The sequence below is a fragment of the Acomys minous genome (genome assembly GCF_964271855.1).
Source record: "Acomys minous genome assembly, chromosome: 1".
Lineage (NCBI taxonomy): Eukaryota > Metazoa > Chordata > Mammalia > Rodentia > Muridae > Acomys > Acomys minous.
In genome coordinates, this window is record NC_140483.1 from 57,429,934 (window position 1) to 57,451,942 (window position 22,009).

Below are 22,009 nucleotides of genomic sequence, written 5' to 3' on the forward strand. Positions count from 1 at the left end.
CTGGCAATAGTGAAAAGGTCAGGATCCCTGCAGGCAGCTCAGAGCGGGTGGCGTGTAATGCTGTGAGAGTGAAGCCTAGGTTGCATTGGACACCCAAGGGAGTTGGAGATGCCAGGAACATGGAGTGTTTACTAGGGAAAGCTGGAGACAGCTGGCTGGAGAGGTAGCTCAGTTAGAAAAGTGCCTGCCTCACACGCATCACCCTGACTGAGACCTCTGAGTGTCAATCAAAATGAATCCTAGCCTCCCTTTAAAAACCAAAGGGAGGAGCCGGGCGTAGTGGCGCATGCCTTTAACTCCAGCACTCGGGTAGAGGGTGGATCTCTGTGAGTTCGAGGCCAGCCTGGTCTACAAAGCGAGTCCGGGACGGCCAAGGCTATACAGAGAGACCCTGTCTCAAAAAAAACAAAACAAAACAAAACAAAAGCAAAACAAAAAAACTGAAGGGAGATTGCTTTAACAGTATTCAACATCACTGGCTTATTGGAAGGACAGGGGAATCATAGTGGTATGATACTGCTTAAAAATAAAAATCCTGTAAAATAGCCGGGTGTGGTGGCGCATGCCTTTAATCCCAGCACTCGAGTGGCAGGTGGATCTCTGTGAGCTCAAGGCCAGCCTGTTAGTCCAGGACAGCCAAGGCTACACAGAGAAACCCTGTCTCAAAAAACAAACAAAAAATTCTGTAAAATAGTTATAGTAAAACAAACAATGGAATCAGAGAGACAGACCTGTCTCGGCTAGGGTGCTTGCTTATTTCATCATCTTAAGCAAATCAGTTGGCTTTTCAGAGCTTTAGGTTTTATTGTTTAGAAGGACCAGTAATGCAAAGGCAGAATTAAGCCTCCCCGGTGAGAAATCATTCCAAGCACTTCACAGATTAATGAGGAGAGCCCTTTAACAGACGTGCACATCCTGATCCTGGCTGATGCCTGTGGGATTCTGGCCACGAGCAGAAATCTTCCGAAGCTTATGTAAGCTGAGCACCAACATTATGATCTTCCATATGCTTTCATCTGTAGGTGGCTTTTTAGTTCTTGCCCTGAGTTACATTTTCTGAGCAATTGGGTGGGTTTTCTAAAACAGAAACTGCAGTTTGGGTTATCTTTAGATTACGCTCGCTGGGCTGAGAAACACTGATGTGGCTTTCTAAAGAAACATATCCTATACCTCCGAAGTTTAAAGGTATGGGCCACCACCACCACTCAGCTGAAATATGCAGCCTAAACTCCTGATCCTCCCAGCGCTTGGGAGGCAGAAGCAGGCAAATCTCTATGAGTTCAGGGCCAGCCTGGTCTACAGGGTGAGTTCCAGGACTTCCAGGGCTACACCTGTCTCAAAAAATAATAATAATAATAAAATAATAAATTAAATAAAATAAAAAAGCAGAGAGAGAAAGAGAGATACAGAGACAGAGACAGAGAGGAAGGAAGACGAAAAAAAGAAAGAAAGAAAGAAAGCAACATCCTTAGTGAATGTAAATTCTAATCATCTTAGAATTGCACATCTACTTCTCTTGTCTCTCATGGTCTCTAAGAAGTTTGGTTCGTGTGCTGTGTGTCTTAGAGTTATGCCTGAGGCAGCACTTCTTCAGGCAAATTCTGCTTCTGTGGGACTTAATATTTTCTAGGCAAACTTACTGGTAAATCCTCTAAGACACTTGTCATTTCGAATTCTTTTCTTCAGAAGTAACTTAATGCTTGGCATTGTTAAGGTTGGATGCCATGATGTGCAAAGCAGTCACCCCTTTTCTGGCATGTGCAGTGTCTTCCTTTCTATCGTAACTATGCTCATTCAGGATTATATTTTTTTTTCCAAAGAGGATAGTATTTCCAAGAATATTTTGTTTTTGCTTATGAAATTGTCTACATGAATATTTATTAGCTTGAGGATTAAAGATCTATAAAATTGAGCTGCTAGATGCATCCTACTTAATTATACATCAAGTATCTTCCTAATGCTGAATATTTCATCAGTGGCTGCCCTGGCTGTGAGGCTGCGGAGCCTGGGGAAGAGAGGCAATCAATTAAAGAGAATTTGGTACAGCCCCAAACAGAGATCATTTTTATTTTACGGCCAAGTAGAAGAACAAGGTTTTCCAAAAGTTTTTTTTTTCTTTTGTTTTTGCTTTGTTTAAAATAACTGACCCATTTTTTTTTCTTTTTCTTTTCTTTTTTCTTTTTTTTTTAAGAAGAAGCCCTGAACACAGCTTGGCCGTGATTCCTTTTCCATCAACACTGTCAGTAGACTAGTATTGCTTCCCCGGTGTAAATGGTTATAGGCTGGTACTGAGGAGATGGTTCAGTGGGTAAGAGCATGTACTTCTCTTTCAGAGGACCCCAATGGTCCCTAGCATCCATATCAGGTAGCTCACAACTGCCTGTAAGTCCAGTTCCAGGAGACCTATCGCCGTTTGGACTCTGAAGGCATCTGCGTGTGAATGGCGCATATAAACTCACACAGGTACGTATTTACATACATTTTAAAAATAAATAAACAGAAATGGTTACATCCTTTCTTTACCATGTTAAATGACGGTTCCATGAAATCCATCTGTGCTAGTTTGAATGAGAAACATCTCCTATAGGCTCTCGCTTTTGTACACTTGCTTCACAGTTGTTCTGGAGTCTTGAGCAGTGGAGTTTTTTTTCTGGAGGAATAACATCATGGAGGCAAGCCTCAAGGGTCTATAGCTTTCATCCCACTTCCTGCTTGGGCCCTGTCTGCTTCTCATGTGTGGATGAAGACGTGCTCAGCTCTTTCTGCCTGCTGCCATGCCTTTCCATCATTATGGGCTCTGTCCCTCTGGAACTACAAGCTAAAATGAAATATCTTTTCTTGGAGTTGCTTTTTGATTGTATCACAGCAACAAAAATCTATCCAATATACCATCTTCGTTTTATTCCTTTACCTACATAGAATCACCTTACAATAGGTCATATGCTCTCTAAGTTACTCCTGTATGGAGGAAGATGGATAAACGAAAATCTAGAAAAACCCTTCATTCTTTCTAGAACTCTCACCCCCACCCTCCCTCCGCCCCACCTTTCTTTCTCTTTCTCTTTCTCTTCAATTTTTTGAGACAGGGTTTCTCTTACAGCCCTGGCTGTCCTGGACTTGCTTTGTAGACCAGGCTGGCCTAGAACTCACAGAGATCTGCCTGCCTCTGCCTCCTGAGTGCTTGGATTAAAGGCATGTGCAACCCACCTGGCGATGTCATTAATTTTTACAATGGCCCTGGATATTCTTAGCCCTATTTGAGAAAATTGAGGTTCATATTAAATGATTGGTCTAAACTTGCATAGGTCTGTCTGGTTCCAAAGCCCTTCCTCCAGCTCAACAATGTTTCATTTTAATCCTATCACTTAACATTACTTAAAAGTTGCTTTTTAATTTTAATTAAATTTTGTTTGTTTGTTAGGGTTTTTTGTTTTTTGTTTTTGTTTTTGTTTTGTTTTTTTTGTCTTTGTTTCTGTTTTGGAGACAGGGTCTCATTATGTAGCTCTGGCTTTCCTGGAACTCACTATGTAGACCAGGCAGGCCTTGGACTCACACAGATCTGCCTGCCTTTGCCCTCCAAGTGCTAGGATTAAAGGCGTGTACCACTATGCCCAGCATATCCCTGTCTGTCCGTGTGTGCATCATGTGTGTTCCTGGTGCTTATGGAGGCCAGAAGAGGGTAGATCCCCTTGGACTGAAGTTATAGGTGAGTGTGAGCTGCCACGTAGATGCTAAAAATGGAACTTGGATCCTCTGCAAGAGGAGCAAACACTGAACTGTCTTGCCAGCCCCTAAAGCTGGCAAAATTTTTCCCACTCCCAGCTCCCATGCACTCAATAGTTTCTTCTTAACAGCAGCAAACCATCCCATCATACCATTGCCATTGCTACCCACCTCTCTTTTCCTGGATGTATAGGTTGCTTCAGGTTTTTTTTTATTACAGTAAATAATGCCACTATAAATAATTTTGATAGCTGAGCGTGGTGGCACATGCCTTTAATCCCAGCACTCAGAGAGGCAGAGGTAAGAGGATCGCTGTGAGTTCGAGGCCAGCCTGGTCTACAAAGAGAGTCCAGGACAGCCAAGGCTAACACAGAGAGACTCTGTCTTGAAAAACAAACAAGCAAAAAAAAAAAACCAAATAAATTAAGAAAATAGTTTTGATAGCTGGATGTTGTAGCACACACCTTTAATCCCAGCACTCAGGGAAGGAGAGGCAGGTGGATGGATCACTGTGAGTTCGAGGCCAGCCTGGTTCACAAAGCCAGTCCAGAACAGCCAGGGCTACAAGAGAAACCCTGTCTCAAAAAAAAAAAAAAAAGAAGAACATTTTTGTTGTTGTTGTTGTTGTTCCCATAGCTTGTTTCCTTCTTTTGCATTATTTCCCGGAAATAAGTTCCCTGGAGGTATCATTAGGCAAAAGGTTACAAGGATCAAGGCCGCTCTAGCCATAATCATCAACCCACCCTCTGAACAGACCCCACTGTGTCATTGCAGCTTGAAAGATAGCACTCTCTTCCCACACCAGCCCCTCAGGAGAGCTGTAAGGCAATCCAGGGGGGAGTCCCTCTGCTGTATGGGTATGCCCAGGGGGGCTTTATAAACTTCCCTGAAGATGATTTCTGACACAAGCATGCATACTTCAGAATACGTTCTCACATGGGATGGTGTGGTCCCAGCTCCCAAGAGTGATTCCTTGACTGAGTTGTCTTGGAAGTCAGAAGATCAACAGACGTTACTCAGTTTCTACCCACCCACCCACCCCCAAGAAACTGATGTTTTCTTCTTGGATCAGATAGCATCTCTCCACTTATATGTCAGAAAAAGAGTCTGTTAGAAATAAAGGCTAGACTTTGCCATTCCAAACTGGCTGGCAAGGGGTTGGAATAAACTATACCAAGCAAAGCAAGTGCTGGCAGACCTAGAAATGACTTCAGGATCTGTAGAGAGATATGAAAATAGGGGAAGGCTCTTTTCAAGTGCTATGACAGATGTGTTAAAAATAAAAGCAGCAAATGAAAAGTTAAGTAACTTAATAGGAATTGGCTCAATAACTATTATGATTACTATCATTTTTGTTATTTTATACACTATTTAGTAGCCATGATGAATTTCCATACCTGCTCAAAAAAAAAAACTTTGGAGATACAGGAAAAAGAAACATATGAAAAGTGGATTGATAAGACACAAGGCTTAGAAGGAAAATTAGAGAGGCTTATACATGAGAATAAGAAAAATATGGGTACAGAAAAATATGCATACACGGACAAAGGAATTTAGATAACCTTAGAAAGACCTAAGGAAAATGGTCAGATACAAACAGGAATTTAGGTAAGCCCTAGAAAGACCTATAAATGAGAGTAAGGAAAATTCTCAGACACAGACAGGATTTTAGACAAGATCCTACCATGTCACTGCATAACGAAACTGAAAGAAGATGGCCCAAGGTTGTTAGAAAACCAACCTTAGTTTATCTAGTTACTACACAAGACCTACCAGGAGATGGGAGGCACCCCAGGGTTACAGTGAATTTAAATGGAATCCTATGGACGTTAGATTTGAGGAGATTTAAGGAAGGAGTTGTCTCCTATGGTATGCATTCATCCTATTTGAAGCAGATTCTAGATTCATGGCCAACTCAGAACATGATTATCCCTCAAGACTGGAAAGATTTGGCAACAGCAGTATTGGAACCTGGTCCTCAGTTACAGTGGCAAACATGGTGGAAAGAGGAAGCAAAGGCCGTACAATGACAAAATCAGGCTAGAGGTATTGCTATGTCCCAGGAGCAATTGCTAGGTGAAGATCAGTATGCTGAATAAAGAGAAAGGGTTAATAAAGACCCCCAGAGACAGATCACACAGTGCTTTGTTAACTTTAAATTTTTAAATCATACCACGTATCAACTCTTTTTAAGGTATTGTACCTATGTAATTCTTAAATATGCAATGTGTAGTTCTAATCCTTTTGAAAACTGCTATCACAAATTGTTTAGGATAATTAAGAAATGCAAACTAATAATAAATCAAACTTGTGGTTTTTTTAGGTACTAGTTTAGTTAATCAGTGGTGTTTTCTCATTTAACTTGTCAATACATAGCTTGAAACAGGCAATCCAGATATAATAGAGATGATAGATGGTCTTCAAAAACCTCAGAGATCTACAGAATATAGTATTTAAAGATTTATGTGAGAATTTTTTTGACAACTACACATGTCAGCTCCTGGTAGCACATCCTTTCAACTTTGAAGAAGATGATGAACATCAAAATTTCTTCCTTTGGGAGATGGCTTCATATGTAGCAAGCTAGCCACTGGACAAGAATTGTCCTTACTTCTACTGCAGACAGATTTCTGCCTAAAATGGACAAACTGGATGCAGGAAAGTCAACTGTCGAGCTTTGCAAGGGCAACATAGGCAAGAAAAGTCTGTCAGATGCGCTGAGTCAGAAGGCTGAAGATGAGTCTCCAACATTACAGAGAAATCTTGGGTGACTGTCCAGGCAACCAGCAGTCTCTTTCATTTGTATAATTTTAGAAGCTGCTTGCTCTGTACCTCCTGTTTATTTAGGTAATATTTATCCTTCACAGGTCTCTGATGGAGTTGAAGACTAAATAGTTATAGTCTTATAATTAAGCTTAAGTTGTTTAGGAGTTAAGATGTTTTGGGTCTAAAAAGATGGTTTTTGATTGGTAATGCAATCAGCAAAGCGATTTAGGTACAGAACTTCAGACTCACCAGGATAGGATAGATAGAATATTTTCTCCAATTTTGCCAAATACTAAGGGACTGGATATTATGAATGTATGTTTACCAGATAGTTTATAGTTTCTTGATGTTAGAAAAAAGGTTTTATTTAGTAAAATGGGGGAATGTTGCAGGATATTTATGCCATTGTGAGCCTCGAGATTGTGAACTATAAAAACCTGTCTTTTGTGTGGTGTGACTTTAGTTCTTTAGATCTTTGGCTCTGGTGCTTTGTCTGTCTGTCTGTCTGTCTGTTTGTTTTTCTTTTCTTTTTTTTTTTTTAAGATTTATTTATTTTATGTATATAAACACTCTATTTGTAAGTACACCTGCAGGCCAGCAGAGGGCATCAGATCACATTATAGATGATTGTGAGCCAGCATGTGGTTGCTGGGAATTGAACTCAGGAGCTCTGGAAGAGCAGACAGTTCTCTTAAACCGCTGAGCCATCTCTCTAGCCCTGTCTGTTTGTTTTTCAAGACAGGGTTTTTCTATGTAGCCTTGGCTGTCCTGGACTCACTTTGTAGACCAGGCTGGCCTGGAACTCACAGAGACCCGCCTGCCTCTGCCTCCTAGGCTCTGGAGTTTTTGGCTTTCTCCTGGACTATTCACTGAGCTATCAGCTTTTGGCCTTTTCCTTCTGGGATGTGGGCTGAGGAGGAAAGCCAGCTGGGTGCTTTCTCTGTCTCTCTGAGCTAGCAAGTTTTCACCCCAGCATCTGGTACCTGAGTCTTCATTAGTAAAAGTGATTTGGAATTCACTGTCTTTAAAACAACAGTGAGTGATTTTACTTTCAAGACAGAGTAGGTAGTTCTCACCTAATGCAACCAGGACTGCCCTCTGCAACATCGTATCTTTTAGTGCTTGTGATGGATGAATGTGTCCTTGATCGCCACAGCAATCAGTCTCTCTTCTAGACTGTGGTATGTCTCTCCCATTCAGCATGCTGACAGACATTGTGTCTTGTGTTATTGCACATTTTCTTTGTGCCTCATTTCGCACAACTGGACTTTAAGTATCTTTTATTGTTGTTTTAGCCTCCACAAGGATCATCGAAAGCATTCTTTGCAGTGATGTGTATTTCAAACACATATTTTAATGAGTATAGATACACATAGTGAATTGTTGACCAAAACTCAATTGGCAGATCCTTTGCCATGAACGTGGCTCAGACACAGTGATGACCGCTTCAGGCCGAGGCTTTGGAAAAGGTGAGTAAGTGCTGTAGCTTCACAGGCTGCTTCCTCCTGTAGAACAGAAAGAAGTCTTACCTCTCAGGGCTGTTGGGAGGAATACATGAGAAAATGTTTATAGGGTTTCTAGCAAAACTCCTAACACTGTGGTACATGTAGTAATAGGTATATCCAGCTTCCAAAATAAGGAATCTGAATCCCACTTGAAACAAGGCACATAAACTTTCAGCATTGTGCTGTAGATAGGAAACCCTCCAGCCCAGGAGTGAGGCAGACATTGAGACCTCGAGGCTACTGTGAGAACAATGGATTCACCTAGGCCTTGGAATATAATCAGTTTACTACGAGGGTCTGTACCATGGAGGAAAATGTGTGTGTGTGTGTGTGTGTGTGTGTGTGTGTGTGTGTGTGTGTGAATTTCAACTAAAAGCAAAAAAAAAACTGGGATACTTTTTGGTATCTAGGGTTAAAGTGCCTAGTGATTAAAATATGAGAGATTTATTTTATAAATGGTAAAGGAATTGTTCTAAGTGGTTACACAGACCTAGAGAATACGACTAAGTAGTAACATGGAATAGTGTGAGAAATGCAATAACATTTAAAAAGCCGTGGGTACATTTTAAGGAAACCAGGAAGAAAATGTAAAATTTACTTTAAGAGCTTTCTGCAATTGTGGAGTGATACCGAACCTTCCTAGGACTCTTTGACTGTCACAAAAGCCAATAAGAACCTTAGGCTTAGGTAGTGGGATTGTGCCGTCATCAACACTCCAGCTAATCTCTTTGATGATTACTCGCATAGTTTATGCCTCCCAATCCAAAAAAACTTGATTTCCTTTCAGGACAGCACACTGAATGAAAATGCTAATCTCCAACAGAAGAGGAAGAAGAAAACTGTGCCAACAAAGAAATATTTGGAATGGCATTGGAATCAAGATACAGTGATCAAAATTATAGCTAACCCGAGCGTGCTTGGCCCTTCGAAGTGTTCCTCTCTCCTTGGTATGCTGCATCTTAAAATAGCTCTCCAGCAACTTGATGTCTCCTTATCCATTTGATGTTTAAATGTTTTAAAATGTATTCCCAGGGAGGTGGAGGCAAGGGGGCGGTCAGAAGTTCAAGGTAGCCTTGGTAACAGCAGTGAGTTGGAGGCCAGCCTCAACTACATGCAACTCAGTCTCAAGGGTGAGGGGGTGGGGGAAGGTCTTAAAAACCATCCCTAACTCCTAGCACAGTAAAAGATAACACTTAACAGTTTTCTGAGATGATCTACAATCTCTCGCTGTTAAAAGAGAAACCTTCTTTCAGACCTAACTGCTTTTATAAGAAGAAGAAAAAAAACTCGTCTACTCAAGACCTACCTGTCTATCTTAGCCTCCATGGGGAAAGTTTCACCAAGTTGAGCTGGGTGTTGACAAGGGCACAGGATTCTGAAACACTTTGTCTTTATTTACATATATATTCACCAGGTTAGCAAATAGAATACGAGTGAGGGCGGACTTTTTATTCTAATTGAGATTTTTTTCTTTCTTTTTTTGGGGAGGGGTTGTTTGTTTTGTTTTGTTTTTTCTTGAGACAAGGTTTCTCTGTGTAGCCTTGGCTGGCCTTGAACTCACAGTGATCCGCCTGCCTCTGGCTCCTGAGTGCTGGAACCACAGGTGTGTGCCACCATGCTCTGCTTTTTCTCATTGAGATTTCTATTCAGAGAGCATGTTTAGAAGGTCAGCTCTGCCTTTCTCCTATGGCGTAGGGGCATGGACACATCATTCAGGTTCACTGACACTGGCCACGTGGTCAGCCACGTGGTCAGCACCGGCATTTCATGGGCAATCATGTGCTTTTGCCTCTTCACAATAGCAACGTGCAGAGTCATACAATTGCAGCCCCTACATACAGTTGAGAACACGGGTTAAAGAGGCTCATTGATTTGGCTGCCCAAAACAGAATCAGAATTCTTACATAAAAATTTTGACATAAGAGAATAAAAATAAATAAGTTAATAAAAGTTGTTTTGACACAAGGCTAGCATCTTCCTACTACACCATATCTACTTGTAATAACTGGATGTATCAAAACAGAATGGAAAAAAAAATCTACTCCTATGTGCCAAACGTAGCCTCTTGCTTTATAAGTTTGTGAATATTTGTCGCATCTTAAATATAAGCGTATAGCTTGTGCTTGTGTTTTCTCAAAGCAACAGAGAACAATGGGATAATCAATCCAATATCCAATACTGTAAGCTGAATTCAATCAGCCAGCGTGCTTGAGTTATATGTATCTCAAGTACTTACTCCTTTTCTACGCCCAATGAAAATCTGCTGCCGCCTTCAAACCAGCAGGTTCAGGTCATTCAGGTCTCTCCAACAAGGTCACTCCCAAACTTCCTCTGAAGTAGCATATTTGTCCTGTAGTAGTATGTCTCTCTGTGAAAGTCAGAAATGGCTGGGACCCTATCTGAATTCTACGGATGACATCTGCGATGGAAGTCATAGCCTTTAACCCCATGCCGGGCTGTGTCTAAATACCTTATTATATTACTCAACACTCTAGAAGGTAGATAGCCATGACCCCAATTTCCAAATAACTAGGAAACCCAGACATGGTTCAGGGATAGAGGTAGTTTAGTAGTAGAGCATATACACTTAGTATGTGTGAGTCTCCTGGTTCAATTCCCAAGAGAACACTCTGAAAAGAAAGAAAACAAAGAGGATTTTATGAAACACACCAAAGACTTCCTGTTGGTGATACATTTCACAGTCTGGACATCATGTGCAAGTATATGATACTATAAAATCAAGCTTAACCCTGATGTTTGTAATCTCAATGCTCAGGAGGCTGAGGCAGGGGGATTACAGGCTAGAAGCTAGCCTGAGCTGTATATGATGAAGTGCTGCCTCAAACAAACAAAATCAAACTTAGGCCAACATCGATTTGGTAGCAAAATGAGGCATAAATAAAAATTATCGTGTTTTCTGATTTTTGAGGGTTCTTTACATTTTTGTTATGTGTTTATGTATTAGTATTTTATATGTACTACTATTTTTCCTGTCTGTGTGGCTGTGCAGACTAGAAGAGGGTGGCTAGAGGAAGTGTTGGGATTCCCTGGAACAGAAGATGCAGACAGTTGTTAGGAGCTATTTGGGTACAGAGAATCGAACCCAGGTTCTCTGGAGGGGTGCCCAGTGCTGTTAACTGCTAAGCTGTCTCTCCAACCCCATTCTTGAAGAACCCCCTCTGCTTTTCTTCAGTTTGTAGTGGGGGGTGGACCCATTGTGTACTCCACACTCCTTGCCACCCAAGCCTGGGCAAGATTTAGGGGCCTTTGCACTTCTCCCAGCTCAGGCAGAGAGCAGTATGCTCCTCTCCTTCACACCTTGCACCGAGGGAATCTGCCCCCACTGCCTGCCTAGTCCTCCCCGCGATCTGCTCTGGCACTCTGCCATTCCTCACCATTGAAAATTCAAGAGGCTTATAGCTTTGCATTCCCAACTTGTGCCTGATACTGTGTGGAGGGAGGGGGTGCGGGGGGGGGGTGTTTTTGCATTCCCAGCCCATTCTAAATTCCCATCTTCTAAAAATGGAGCGGCTTAGTTTAGAAAGTGGCTCTCCGACTGTAGTAAATTCTTAACAACTTGGTCTCTTTTAGGATACACATCAAAATAAGGGATTGGAATGGGGAAGAAGAAGAAGAAAAAAAAAAGGCTTAAAAGAGTCAGGAAACTCAGAGACTAGTGGGACTGAAGTGAGGCTAGAACGGCTTGGTGAGTGTGAAAAGAGATTGGTAAACTGTAAACTCCTTCAGAGAAAGCTTGGTGACTCACAAAAAGAGGATCAGCCTTTCACAGCTGCCCAGGCCAACGTTTCTCAGATGCCATCACGCTTCAGAATTACCCAAAGGGCTGGTGAAACACAGATCTCTGGGCACATAACTTTCGATTTAATAATATCCTCCAATTTGTATTTCTGTCTGGTTCCTGGGTAATGCTGATGCTGATGTTGATGCTGGTGCTGGTGCTGATGCTGATGCTGATGCTGATGCTGATGCTGATGCTGATGCTGATGCTGATGATGCTGATGATGCTGATGCTGATGCTGCGGGTCCCAGTCCATGCCTTGAGAACTACTGGCTGCCGAATAAGGGCAATCCATCAAGGAGGCATACACTTTGCAGGGGGTATCGGAATTAATACTGTAATAGAAGACTACCACTCTCCATTTCTTGGTAATTCCAACACCTGCTCCCATCTTCCAAATTGTTCAGCGTCAGTATGGGGCAAAAATAGCATGCCTCTTGTGTTCTGCAGTATGCTTCGTTAATACTCATCTACCATCAGTACTCGTTCTACCATCAATACTACCATCAATACTCATTCCTGTTTAAAAATCTGCTTTCGTTGAGCAGGGAACTCTCACATGTTATTGTACACCTAATTTCTGAACGTAAAGCCCACGTTCTTATGAGATGTGTATTTAAAACAGAGAAAAGGCCTATGTGACAGAACATTCCCTCTCCTTTGCATTTGTAGCTATTGAGGGTAGGCATAGGTTTGTGACTCAGACCACGTATTCTAGAAGGGACCAGCCTGTCCCTAACTGAAAGGACGCATGTAACAAAAGGTGCAAAGTTAGGGAAGTGATGATAAACACCTTATTGTTTACTTATCGCCCCAATATAGCAAGTGGGTGGGGTGATCGGGAAGGCCTAGCCTGGGAGAGCTCCCTCCGCAGCCGTCCCTCCGCAGAACCCCCAACGTAGCCCGGTGTCGCACTCCAGACCCTCCTGGGGGACGCGCGGTGCAACCAAGCCTACAGCGGTGGCCGCGCGCCGCCGCGCAGCCCTCCGGCCTTCCCATTGGCGGGCAGCGCCATCTGCGCTCGCCTCGCCCTGGCGCTGGCGGGCGGAGGCCCGGGCGGGGTAGGCCGCGCTTGCGGCGGGATGTGGCTGCAGCCTTGAGCTGCTCCTGACGAGGAGCGGGGCGCAAGGTGGGAGGAGGCAGGCCCATGCGGGGCGGCGGCAGGCGGCGGGGCCGGGTGCCCAGGGCGGCCCTAAGGGACCCGCCCGGCCGGCTCCCGCGCGCCCTGCCTGGGCCAGCAGTCGGGCCTGAGGGCGGGGATGCGCGGTGTGGTCCAGCTCCCCGCCGCCCTACGGGGCCCTGAGGCAGAAAGTTTGGGGGTCGGGGCCGGCCCACCTCCCGCGCCATGGAACGCTGCACCCCGGCTTCAGCCGTGACCTGTCTCCGCACCCCAGGTCGGAATGAACTATCCCAAGCCTCCCCTCTTCGCCCCTCCCTCATCCTCCTTTAAAAAGATATTTTCTTAAATTCAAGAACTCGTGATCTGCCTACTCCCCTCGTCCATAATTTAAACCCCACGTCTTTTGAGTGCAAGAGGGGGTGCGGTCTCCCCACCCCCCCAAGACAGCACGCTAGAAGGACAGATTCCCCTTGCCGACCCACTTACACCATGAAGAGGTGCAAATCGGACGAGCTGCAGCAACAGCAGGGCGAGGAGGATGGGGCTGGGATGGAAGACGCGGTTTGCCTTCTGCCGGGTGCGGACCTCCGGCCTGGGGAGGCCTCGGGTGCTAACTCCGCTGGCGGGCCAACTTCAGATGCTGGCGCTGCGGTGGCACCCAACCCGGGTCCCCGAAGCAAGCCTCCTGATTTAAAGGTGAGCGCAGACGGTCCCCCAGACAAGTCCAGCCCGCCACGTTGCTTCCCTCACCCCTTCGCAGAAGTGTCTTAACAGAATAAAAGTGATGGGGAAGCTCGCAGAGGTCAGAGAGGATGACCGGCTAGGACCGGAGAGGGAAGTTAGGTACCATTTGTGCCTGTCTATCAGCTCCATCTCAGGCCTCTGTGTTCTTCATTATTCAGCAAACGTTCTAATGACTCACCCATCGGAGATTGTCTGAAGAACGTGTGTGAAATGCTATTTGCAGACAAAGGGCTAGAGAGATCTAAGATGCTAACTTAAAAGTTCCCACTACTCTCCCTTCTGTAGGAAGGCTGAAGAAGAAAATTCCAGTACGGGCAGCTAGATAGGTGACCTGTTACCTCCCCATGCCAATTAGCCTCCTCTGGGTGGGATTTTTGAGCACCTTCCTGAAGGAAGCTCAGTTTGCTCATCTACGAAAGGGGGGTGTAGATGTCTTGCCGTTAGGTGGAGCCAGAGGTTAAGCTAGTGCTTGGAGATCCTTTTCTACTCCTGAACCAACCCCCAGGGTGGAGAACTGACAGGTGGCAGGGCAGAGCCTGGGCTGGTTGGGGCCTCGGTTCAAGTTGCACACATGCTGAGCCGGCAGCTAGAACCAGAATTGGAAAGGGCCGTTCACATGGAGCTGTTTATTTTCCAGCCCCAGATCTTCCAGACAACTGGCGAGCTGTACTGAATATATCTCTGTGTCAATTACAGCAGCCACCGAGATAAAGAATGAGCCTTTGCTTGGAGTTACCACAGGGACTGCCAGCTCAGGCTCCTCAGGCCAGCTCACAACTGGGCTGAGAGAGATGTCAGCCCCAGGAAGGAACTTGAATGCCTTGGGGACTGATGCCTTGGAAATTTTCTCCGGAGAGGGTGCAGGGTCTGGGATAGGGGAGCAGAATGGACTCCCGTTAGGTTAAAGCCTGTGTACAAATGGCTGTGGGCACTGAGGAGCGCACTAGAGTAAGCCAATGACATTCCTCCTTTGGCCCGATCAGAGTCAGGAAGCCAGGTGAGTGCATGTGCTCTATCCTTTGTGTGTGTGTGTGTGTGTGTGTGTGTGTGTGTGTGTGTGTGTGTGTCTTGGGGGAAGAGAGCCCTCTCACCCCTTGTGTGGACTTCTAAAATTTTATGGAAGTTTTGCAAGTCTGACCTCTTTCCACTCACCTTATGTCTAAGGATGAGCTCTGTTGGACACCTAGGCTCTCTTCACAAAGCTTGTGATCTCATCAGCCCCCAAGAAGTGTCACTCCCTCCCCCTAAGTGACATGTTTTCTGTTTTAAGTGAGATGGCAAGCACAAAGGAGTCCCTTTCATGCTCTGGAGAGGAGCATGGGCGAGCCTTCGGCCTCTCTCTGCTGGCTGTAGTACGGAGGCTTCAGTTCTCTCTGTGTATAAAGCTGCCCGAAGCTTCTTGTTTGTACCCTCCAGTGCCACCTTTTTTTGATGATACTTATTTTGGTCGGGGCCAGATAGAGCAAGAGCTCTGCACTTGATTACTACATGTTAACTGCTGAACTGCCCTGAAGAAGAATTGAGAATTGAGGACTCTCACCTACACCACACACACACACACACACACACACACACAGCCCAGCAGTGTGGAGTCAAGCAAGAACACAGCTACTGCAGCTCATGCAAACACAGGAAAGCACGCCAAGCGACCACTTGCCTGTTTATCTTTGACTGTTTCATCACAACATGTTTACTGCAGGACACAGACTTTCCTACCAGATATGATGACTTGGGGGCCACCAAAATTTGGCATGTCACTTAACTTTGCTGAGGAAAGGGACAAGAGATATTGGTGTGTGGCCAAACTCGTTTTCCAGTGCTGGACAAGTTTTCCGTGGCTGACAGCTTAATGGAAATTTTTCATCATTGTCTCTGGAACTGGGTGGGAGCTGCCTTGCTCTAAATTCGGTAGTGGTACCAAAAGAGATGTGTTTACTTTCTAATCTGTACTACCCTTTGTCCCATACCTGTGTTTAGTTGGTGCTGTTCAGCAGTTCTGGCTTGCTTTTGCTTTCGTTTTGAACTTGGGGATAGGAACCTCCAGTCCCTTAGTCCCACTTCTATTTTCTTGTGACAGCTCCGGGCACTGTGACTGATTGAGTGTCATGGAGGAAATCATCTTGATTCTTGAGCGAGGAGCAAAAGCGCGTAAGGCTATGTCTAAAACACCTCCATGGCAGGAGATAAAGAGGAAGAGTCAGTCTTTGCTAGAGAGCTAAATCACCTGAGTGATGCTTCCCTAGGGATGGCCTGCAGTGTCAGGGGCTTCTTCTACTGTCTCTGGTCCTTCCAGGAGCATCACGTTGTGTGCTGTACATTTCTCAGCTTATTTTGTGTGGGGGTTGGGGTCCTGAGAGCGTAACTAGAAGCTTGAGCATGCTAGACAAACTCTATTATTGTAAATTTCTTCGGCCGTAGCTTGGAATCTGTGATTACAGTATGGGTAGGGCAGTGGGGGGGGGGGGGGAGTGGAATAGTTACATAGTAGCAATGTTTAAAGGTAACTATAACAACAACAAAAAAAAAGCAACCTGCAAACGGGCCTGGTCCCACAGGAGGCGTGTATAAACACTTCTGAGGCTTTGCCATAACTTCACATAAGCATGTATCCTCCAGGGGAGGCGTCAGCAGACGGTATTTAAGGGAAGACCTGATAGTTTAGTACCGACTCCTGTCTAACCACCCTGGCTCATGTCCCCATTCATTTGTCCTCCTGATCCCATCCTTTGCTTCTAAGTCTCGGCTCATTGAGGAGAGATGCTGGTGGGTGGCTTGTCACAGAGACTCCTGGTTGACCAAAAGTGTAACAGAATTCTCCATTCTGGCTGTGATGAGAAGGTCAAGTGGGGGAGGAGCTTAGGAGAACTCTGCCTACAGATCCTCCTCAGAATACAGCATGTAGTTGAGGCCTGGGCGAATGGCTACGCTGAGTGAGCGGCTCTGTCCTGAACACTGGAGAAGTCTGAGGTCGGGGGAAGGCATTGCCCCATTGCCCACCTCCCACCATTCCAATACCACTGCTCAGGACATGGACAGAGCATTTCCTGAGAGGAAAAGCCAAGGATGCTGCCCAGGGAAAATTCCCAGAGGCGCCCTGTCCCCTGATAAAAGCCGGATTTCCCCCTGGGGTTTCTGATCAGTATCAAGATCATGCCCTGAAGAAAAGGGGGGGGCAGTTCCACCATCTATTGTTTCTCTCTGGTTGTAAGCGCTTTTCACTCAAGGCTCCTTTGGGTTGTTTCAGACCATGTTCCTCTGTTCATGCCGTACTCTGTTCTCCCTTCCTACTGAGAGGACCAGGGAAGACAACAGACAGACAAGTCACAGCTGAGCCCTAGGTAGTTTTATATGGGTGCTTGACAGTGCTTCAGTGCCCTGTGAATGGCTCATGGTCCTTCCTTGTTCCTCAGGGCACTGGAGAGGGGGTAGGTTTGTACAGTAACAGATAGCTGGACACTCTCAGAAGGAAAGATGTTATTATAAACACTGAAATAGGACATGCATATAAAAGGTCCCACAGAGAGACATGTGTGAAGTTTAATAAAAGCAAAAATAAGCAGGTCATCTATTCAATACCCAAGTCAAGAAAATAACATTGATATCGCCAACCCTCTGTTTTTCTGTTCTATTGTTTTATTTTATTTTTTGAAGGAGCAGGAGTTGGTTAATTTTGTTTGTTTGGCTTGTTTTTGTCTTTGTTTCTTGAGACAGAGTTTCTCTGTGTAGCCTTGGCTGTCCTGGACTCCCTTTGTAGACCAGGCTGGGCTTGAATTCACAGTGATCTATCTGCCTGCCTCTGTCTCCCGAGTGCTGGGATTAAAGGCGTGTGCCACCATGTGGTATCAGTCTTTAAATAAAGGAGAAACTGGCTACTTTGGGGGTGGGGAGGTTTGAAAGCATCATGTGTCGTGGGACTTTGGATGATTCAGTGGCTGTGGAGTATGGCATTTGGGACCAGGAGTACTACTGTCCTTTAGAAATGGTGCTCTGGGTCTCCTGAGGTAGATTTTTGTCAGGGGAAGTAGGATTGAGGGAGACCTAGCCCAGGAAATGGAAACTTAGATCTTCAACAAGGCAATGCCTTCAATTTCAGGCGAGCCTCCAGGTCCCTCAGGATGAAACGCTTGCAGGAAAACCCCCAGGGCACCCAGGCTTCAGTCAGTGTGCTTGGAGCACATTCAGTGGTCTGGGAAACATGGGTTAATCAGGAAGAAGTAGAGATGGCTTTGGATCAGCATATTGAAGGAAGGGCAGAGCATTAATTAGCAAACGAGAGGAGAATTTCTAGCTAGGATAAGATGACAAGAGTCAAGACCTCAGTATAGTGCTTACCCTGTTCCCTCTCCCTGTCAATGCCAGGGACCAGCGAGCTCCGAGGAATGCTGAAGCTGCTAGTTTCAACCCACCTATATATACCTTATGAGGACAGAAGATCCGAGCCTCGGGGCTCTCCCCCTCCCCCAGCGTGCAGCAGTATGCAGAGCAGCCCTACGTGTGGGCCGGCAAGAAAGCATGTGGCAAATGAAGCTCTCTGTGCTTCTGCCACGTATTGGGTTCTAGATCCACTCCCAGCTGCCCTAGTTGCAATTCAGAGTTTACAGAACGTGCTTCTTCTTCTTCTTTTTTAAAATGTGTCTCCAATTGTGGCTTCGCTGCCAATCACAGTAAGAATGTCTTCCTCTACAAGGAGTTGAAACAGTCAGTAGGTTATGAATATGGAGGGAGAGGTTTGACAGGCTCTCGGGATGGGGTGTCACGGTGTGGTGTGGTGGCCTTACTGTCACCTGTGTTTGCCTCTCCCCTGAGACTTGGCATCTCCCCTGGAAATCCCCATCAGCTGGGCTGGTGCGTCTTTGGACCGAGGCCCTTGGCTAACCAAACAAGAGTCCATAAAGAAGAGTCCACTCTTGTCTGCCAAACACTCTCTCGTTTGTTAAAATAAAGCTGCTGGAAGAGAGCAGGCAGGTTGTGGATTTGACTTCTCAAACCAGACTACCAAAGGTTTCCCCAGTGCAGGCACGTTAGCTAAGTGATAGAGCCATGCTGCAGGAAACAAAGCTGGCTGCAAGGGCATGACTCCCCAGCAAACCCTCCCCGAGCCATCCGTGGGGACAGTTAGTTCATTTTCCTTCCAAGCCAACACATTCTTGGCAATTACTGAGATGATCGATGGAGACAGGGGTTCGAGCCCTAGCAGGAGGGATCTGGCTTAGATGCAAGCAAAACAAAACAACAACAACAACAACAACAACAACAACAACAACAAAAACCCCCTGCCCAACTGAGCAGTTTAAAGTTTTGGAAAAGATAGCCTTTGGAAAAGGTAGCTCTCTAAGGATTACATCACCTTTTAGAATTGTTTTGTAGACTCAGGACAAACCAATAGATTGTAATAGCCATGTTTACATTGAGGTCTCTGCCAGGTAATCGGCGAGAGAGCTGCTGCTTGGCAGTCACTCATCTTGTCAAGGATTTCTGCAAACTGGTGGGTGAAAAGTTGGAGAGCCCTTGGAGAGAGCTCTGGGATCGGAGTCGCAAGACAGCACATGATTAGTTGCAAAAATGAACGGTGCAGATAACGAGCCCTCCTGGGTTCAGAGTAGAGGGAGGCCGTGTACGTTGGCTGGGGTGACCAGAGAAGGCTTGGTGGAGTGGGTAGACGGGGAGAGGCAGAGAGGGCACATCGCAGTGGCAACTTTAATAAGAAACTCTTATGCTGAGATGCATGAGTTAGCTCTGTCCAGAGACCCCAGTGGATGAGGTGACCTTTTCCAGCTGACCTTCCTTAGCTCCACCAAGACTGTTCAAAGCCAAAAAAAAAAAAAAAAAAAGAGTTCAGACGGGGGTTGGACTAGGACCGAAGCACTCCCGGTTTAACTAAGCCCCGCTTTTGTTTTATTGTTTTGAATGTGAACTGATCCTGGGGATGTAGAATGTACCCAGGATCCTCCCATCACTGTTTCCAATAGAAACCCCAAGCAGGCTGGGAACCGACAGCTGCTGCCTCTCCATCACTCTGTGGTCAGCAGCAGAGCGAAGCCTCAGGTGATAGACGCGCCCCTGCGCCCCCTCTGCAGCCCGCCTAGGCTGCCTGGGGTCGGGGGGTGGGGAGGCAGTGGAGACTTCACAATCCCCTCCGGATCCTGACAGTCTCTGTGGGTTTTCCCAGTGACTCGTTCTCTAGCGCTGGCCCTGTTTCCATAGAGACCCTATAAATAGAGGAAACGTTGGCGACCTAGGCTTATAAAGGCTCACGGTGACCCAGGCGCCCCCGAGTCCTCATAGCCATGTCTGTGGTGGGGTAGGGGGAATGCCAGACCGGCTGAAGGAAGGCTAAATCAGCGGCTACCCGGGGAACGTTAGCGCTGGGTTAATTGTGTCTTCCCATGACCCTCTCAGCGTTTCCGGGGTTTTGGAAACGGCTTTAGGTCGTGGTTGTTTTTTGTTTTTTGTTGTTTTTGGTGGTTGTTGTTGTTGTTTTCTCAAATGGTGCCAAGGACACTGCACCCTGAAGCCTTTGCCTTTTGGCATCTTTAAGCTGTCTTTGCAGAATCTGGAGCAAACTTCCCTTTGTTGGGCCCACACCCAGGGAGGAGAACAGCTGAAGCCTACTGTTGAGAAACCACAGGGTTCTCAGGAAAGAGTGCCACTCTTCCTGAGAGCACAGCTCCCAGGGAGCACCCTTCGTCCCCCGGACTTTAGAAGGCAGCTTCAGGGGCGGGGCAGGATGGCTTCCCCAGGTGTGGTACCTCCTCCCGGAAGCTGCTCTCCTCCTCCCCCACCCCCCTACGGCTTGGCCAACCTGGGGACAGACACACGGTAGTCCCCAGGGGGTAGAAGGGCTTGTGTCTCATCCCTGACTCTTCAGCCTCTCTTCCCGACACCTGGTTCTGTCTGGCCGTCACAGTGGCTTTTGGCAGCTGGAGGAAAGCAAAAGTCAATGTGGAAGAGCAAGTGACATTTAGAAGCTGGAACCCGTTAGTCAGAGCAGGTGGCGCTCTCTGCTGCGTTGGTGGCTAAGTTCCCTCAAGCTAGTCGCCATGGTTTTCCTCACTTCTGAAACTTGGGGCTGGGCATGTATATGCACTGACAGGTTTTTCCCCCTCTTTTTCTTCTTCTTTTTCTTTTTCTTTTTCCCCCTCATCACGTTATGTCAAAACCCTTAACCATCTCCCTGACACCCACAGGTGGAAGCAGCTGGCCTGTGTGTCACCCTGCTATTCTTGCTTTTTACTCCCCTTCTCCCACATTGCTCTCTGACTTCTTTTTTTTCTTCTTTTCCTTCATATCTACTGTGGACTTTAGCAGAGTCCCCGGGTACTGCCAGGGCAAAGATCCTTTACCTGCGGGGAGAGGGGAGGGGGGAAGAAACCAAGACCTGAAGATCTGTGGGGAGAGGCTTGCCCAAGTCCTGTGATGAGGGCTGAGCAGACCCTTTCCCCCCCCCTCGCCCGTCCCCCCCACCATACACAGAGTTTGATGGCCCATCCCCCGAACCCTGAGAGGTTTTTTGTTTTTTGTTTTTTTTTCTGTCTCCATCCTTCTTTAGGTTTTGCCCCCAGGAGGCACACAACACTACAACTATTGTAGTTTCATTCCAGGTGTGGGCCAGGAAAGGTAAATTAGACTAGAAGTCGGAGGCTCACCTTTGTGGTTTGGATAAGCCACCTAATGATTATGTGCCTCCGTTTTTTGTTTTGTTGTTGTTATTGTTTGTTTTTGTTTTGTTGTTGTTGTTTCATTTGCAAAATGCAACATGGCTACTATAGTCTGTCAGTTTTTAGCCCCTGGAGTAAGATTAGTGTCAGGTTAGACTGACAGCAAAAGCTGAAACCACTTTGTATAGTTTTTAGAAGTAAAGCAGACAAGGCTTGTAGGGGTCAAGATGATATGGCTGATGGGTGGCTGAGGTTCTCCAACCCCAGCCCCGCCCCATAATCCACTGGGTCCCAGGGCTGTGTACCCAGGACCTCAGCTAAAGTCTTTTAGGGGGAAAAACTGTCTCCCTGAGTGGGTAGGAAAGAAAGGCTTCTGTATTGGAGAAGCAAGTTATGAATGGGGTGTGGAGGAAGGGCCTGAAAGAGAATGTTGAAAACTTCAGAGGATGGACTGGAGAGGTGGCTCAGAGGTTAAGAGCACAGACTACTTCTCCAGAGGTCCTGAGTTCAACTCCCAGCAACCACATGGTGGCTCACAACCATTTATAATGTGATCTGATGCCCTCTTCTGGCATGCAGGTAGAGAACTGTATACATATCAATCAGTAAATAAATTTTAATTTAAAAAAAGTTCATGGGCCGGGTGGTGGTGGTGCATGCCTTTAATCCCAGCACTCAGGAGGCAGAGGTAGGT

General features: G+C 45.9%; 1 protein-coding gene and 1 long non-coding RNA gene across 3 annotated transcripts in view; both read left to right on the plus strand.

Annotated features, from left to right (window-relative positions):
* The first annotated feature begins 946 nt into the window (after positions 1 to 946).
* On the plus strand, positions 947 to 8,830 carry LOC311605498. The gene is made up of 3 exons (XR_014781987.1): positions 947 to 974; positions 2,334 to 2,463; positions 8,782 to 8,830. It is a non-coding gene; the product is annotated as an uncharacterized lncRNA (long non-coding RNA).
* Positions 8,831 to 12,850: 4,020 nt separating this feature from the next.
* The window catches only part of TMCC2 (transmembrane and coiled-coil domain family 2), a 39,668-nt gene continuing 30,509 nt past the window's right edge, over positions 12,851 to 22,009 (plus strand). Inside the window, exon 1 of one of the 2 annotated variants that reach the window (XM_084774032.1) lies at positions 12,851 to 13,609. In XM_084774032.1, the coding sequence (XP_084630158.1) occupies positions 13,403 to 13,609 (207 nt within the window). In that variant the 5' untranslated portion in view covers positions 12,851 to 13,402. Of the gene's footprint in view, positions 13,610 to 14,177; positions 14,655 to 22,009 lie in introns of those variants that run through there. The other variant, XM_084774033.1, reaches the window with a different exon arrangement.